At 43.2% G+C, this 3526-nt stretch overlaps 1 protein-coding gene across 1 annotated transcript in view; it reads left to right on the top strand.

The window, feature by feature from the left end:
- The first annotated feature begins 1491 nt into the window (after window positions 1-1491).
- MAMDC2 (MAM domain containing 2) overlaps window positions 1492-3526 on the top strand; it is a 35250-nt gene continuing 33215 nt past the window's right edge. The window contains exons 1-2 of the mRNA XM_009328182.1: window positions 1492-1527; window positions 2414-2453. Of these exons, the coding sequence (XP_009326457.1) occupies window positions 1492-1527; window positions 2414-2453 (76 nt within the window). The remainder of the gene's footprint in view (window positions 1528-2413; window positions 2454-3526) is intronic.

The following is a 3526-nucleotide window of genomic DNA, read 5'->3' as shown; positions in this document are numbered from 1 at the left end:
GTTCTTCTGGTGTGAAACTAATGGCTTCCCAGAAATAAAGTCATCTGTGGCTTGATGGGAATGAAAACACCAGTTATGCCCTGCAGGGTCAAAAGGAGCTTTAGTCATGGCACCACCCTGGCTGTTTTGGGACTGAGCCTCTACCTTCATTAATGTGGGCCAGGCTTAGCCGCTCAGCCCCGTGTGCATCGTGCGTGCATCTGTCCATCAGGGGAAGTGGTTAAATGCTGACTCTCACAAGGGTGGACCGCTGTTGCCGCACTTCCCTGTCTGCCAGATCAGGCTGGGGAGGGGGGCATGGGGCAGACACCCGAGGGGCCTGGGTGGTGGACAGACCTCCTCCTCAGGTCCAGCAGCGGTGGTGAGAGGCGGTGCTTTCCCCAGCTGCCTGGGATGCACTGCTGCTACCGGGAGACCTTGCTCACACAAGAGGTCTTGGTGGCTCTTGATGCGCATCAGGTTTGGTGACATTGTGGCCCAGGCTACCCAGAGGGGACCTGGCCTGTGGCGGGCAGGCAAGGGCAGCAAGGGGAAGCCTGCAGCCAGCTGGGAGCTGGCACCAGCACCCTGCCAGAGCTGCACCACGGCATCCAGCTCGGGGACCTGGGGTGAGGGCTCGGTGCCCTCTAGCCTGATGCTGCCTAGCTTTTAAGGCTGCATGGACCAAAAGCTTGCTGCAAAGACCTCCAGCTCCGATAACAGCCCTCTGCTTGTAGGTCAAAATTAAAGTATTCCAAACTGCATTCGTTTGACTTCTCATTAAAAATTGCTACTATAGTTGCAGTTTAAGCTGATTCTCTAATCCCAGCACACAGGCTTTTGTGTGTTTGATTGGTTTGAGGATTTTTTTTACTTTTACTTTCTTCGTGGAATTGTAGGGTAAAACAAACCTTTCCCTCCAACTGAAAAGTCACTTGCTCCTGCAGTTTTTTTTCTTTCCCAAGACACTGCCAAAAAAAATTTGAAAAAACCTCACCTCGCCCTCCACCTCTTCCTCTTCCCTCCAAAAAGCCTTACCAAAGTGCGTGGTGACTGTTCCTGATTAGAGGAAGAATTTTCTTCAGAAAACCTAAACTTTTTATACATAGGTCAAATTTAACATTGATCCACACAGTTCTGCTTTTCAAGACAAATTGTCAACAAAAAATGTCCACTTTGGTTGAAAAGTTTGCTTTCTACTGAAAAGAAATTGAATGAAAAACAGAGTGTTGAGTCTGAAGCTTTCCTGTCTGGTGCCACAAGCGTTCTCCTAGGTTCACCCAAAATCTCATATGAAGTAGCTGGTAGAATTTCTGTGTTCTTAACTCAAACTCTGAACCTTCATCTAAACCTCATTGGCAAAATGATGTCTCTCTGGCTGTATCGTTAATATTTTTAACTAACTTTTCCTGGAGGTGTACGAAGGCTTAATAGGTCCTAAAAAATGAACTACTTTGCTGCCTTTTTTTTTTTTTTGGCAGTAGAATATTTAAAAAAAAAACCTCTAAAGCCATGGCCCAAAATCCTGATGCTGAGATTCCAGAGAAGGTATCAGTAGATGAATTTTTGTCCTAAAAAACCCTGGTAATATTATTTCCTGTTTCTGTATGGGAAGTACAGAGAAAACCCAAACGTGACTGGCAACTTTAAGATGTTTCTTGCAAATTTTCTGTATAAATGAGTGCCTAACCAAATGTAAATTCCCAAACTTTTTCTGCTTCATATTTCCTTAATACTGTTTCTCTTGGAGCTTACTGCTTATATGCAGGTTTTCTTGTAAAGATGCACTGTTATTGAATTAAGTGAACAGCTGTGTCAGATATAAACCCCATGAAGGGTCTAACATGTCTGTGGTTACCCTTCCAAACTTTTACAGGGGAAATACATCATTGAAAAGCTGACTGGTAATTTTAGTTATCCCAGCTGGGTTTTTTCATTTTGTCAATGGAATTTGGGTTAGTTTATTAGCCAGTGTCTGGCATTTTGTCTTGTTTGTGATATTTACAGAGAAAGCAATCAGTGTAGTTTCTGCACTGCTTTTGGGGAAAAGTAGTATTGCTGGTCTCAATCCCCCATCCCCTAAGCCATTGATATAATCATTGCTGACTGATGTATTGATGCCTATTTGGTAAGTAAATAAATAAATAAAATTAAACATAGATTTGGAAAATTTGGGTGAATGACTCATAGAGTTAATGTATCACCAACTGTAATTGAGAGAGACTCTGCACGGAACTGCGTATTAGAGCAGCAAGACGAGAGACATGCATACAGAAGGATTTTAAAGGTCTCGTTATGTGAGTCTTACCACTGCAATGCATAGCTGCATTGAGGAGGGATGGGTTTGAAACACTGGGTCCTAATCCCCCCTGGGCTCAATATTTTGCTTGAACATGGAGGAATGTAAAATGAACACATGCTTGGTCCTATACAGTTTGATTCAACTGTCAAGGAGAAGATAGTGAAGTTACACAGTAGGTAAAAAGTCATTATAGGAATGTGGGTAAAAAGTGCATTGCTCGCCAGCCTGAGTAGTGAGTGAGTGGTGAGGGAAATACATCTGAGAGTCCGCTTTCTCCCATCTCTTCTCCTGGCTGTAGAGGTTTGCCTTCACCAGGGAACTACTAGCTGTTAGCAATCAAAGGTAGTTCGTGGTCCCTGGCTTTTGTCGCCTGTGAAGACGCTTGTACAGTGTCTTCACCATAATTACAAAAACCCATGCTATTCCCTAAAAATGGAAAGACAGTGCAGCTTTCCTGTATTTTCACAGCCCCTTATACTGCTTAGGGCTGCATCTGCCCCCTGAGCAAGTAATTGCCAGAAACTGTATGCTTGTATTTCTGTGTCATCAGGCTTTTCCTAGCATTTTGTTACTACCTTTCTTTCGCTTTCCTGTGATTTTGAAGAGTAGCCCTCTTTTGATAACTCCTGAACGACTGCTATAAATTAAGCCCTATGGGCATTTGGAGGAGGATGATTTTGAGGAAAAAAATCGTGTGGCATGCTGCAAAATGAAGTTGCATGTTACATTTTTAATGAGAGATTTCAGGCTACAGCACTGTGCATTCATCAAATTCTCCATGTACTGCTAAATATCCTTCTGTTACTCCCACAAACAAGTGTGGAAAGTTGTCTGCTTCTTTACTCCAAGGAACCCTCTCTTCGCATTGATTTGTTCTCACAATTGCTCTGTGTCAGTCCTTGAGGTCTGCATTGTGAGACCTTCCTTTCTGCAGCAGTGGCACATGTCGTTGCTATTACTGAAATACAGTGTAGTATAAAGGCCATTTAGTCAATGCCAGCATTCATTTGGAAGAAGTTTAACATTAGCATTTTCTGTGCTTGATACTGCGAAGTGCCAGGCTCCCTGATCCTCATTAGCAAAGCATTTAAACTTACACATAAAGCTTTCGATCAGTGCTCCCATTGATTTCAGTGGAGCCAATCACTCATTTAAACTTGCAGAAGATGCTAAAATGATTAGCAGGTTGGGGGTGAGAGCACTCCATTTCTGGAGACTTAATGAAAAGCTCAAATTAATGTTTTT

Source organism: Pygoscelis adeliae, unplaced genomic scaffold (genome assembly GCF_000699105.1).
Source record: "Pygoscelis adeliae isolate BGI_AS28 unplaced genomic scaffold, ASM69910v1 Scaffold45, whole genome shotgun sequence".
Classification (NCBI taxonomy): Eukaryota; Metazoa; Chordata; class Aves; order Sphenisciformes; family Spheniscidae; genus Pygoscelis; species Pygoscelis adeliae.
This window is presented reverse-complemented; position numbering and strand designations above follow the sequence as displayed.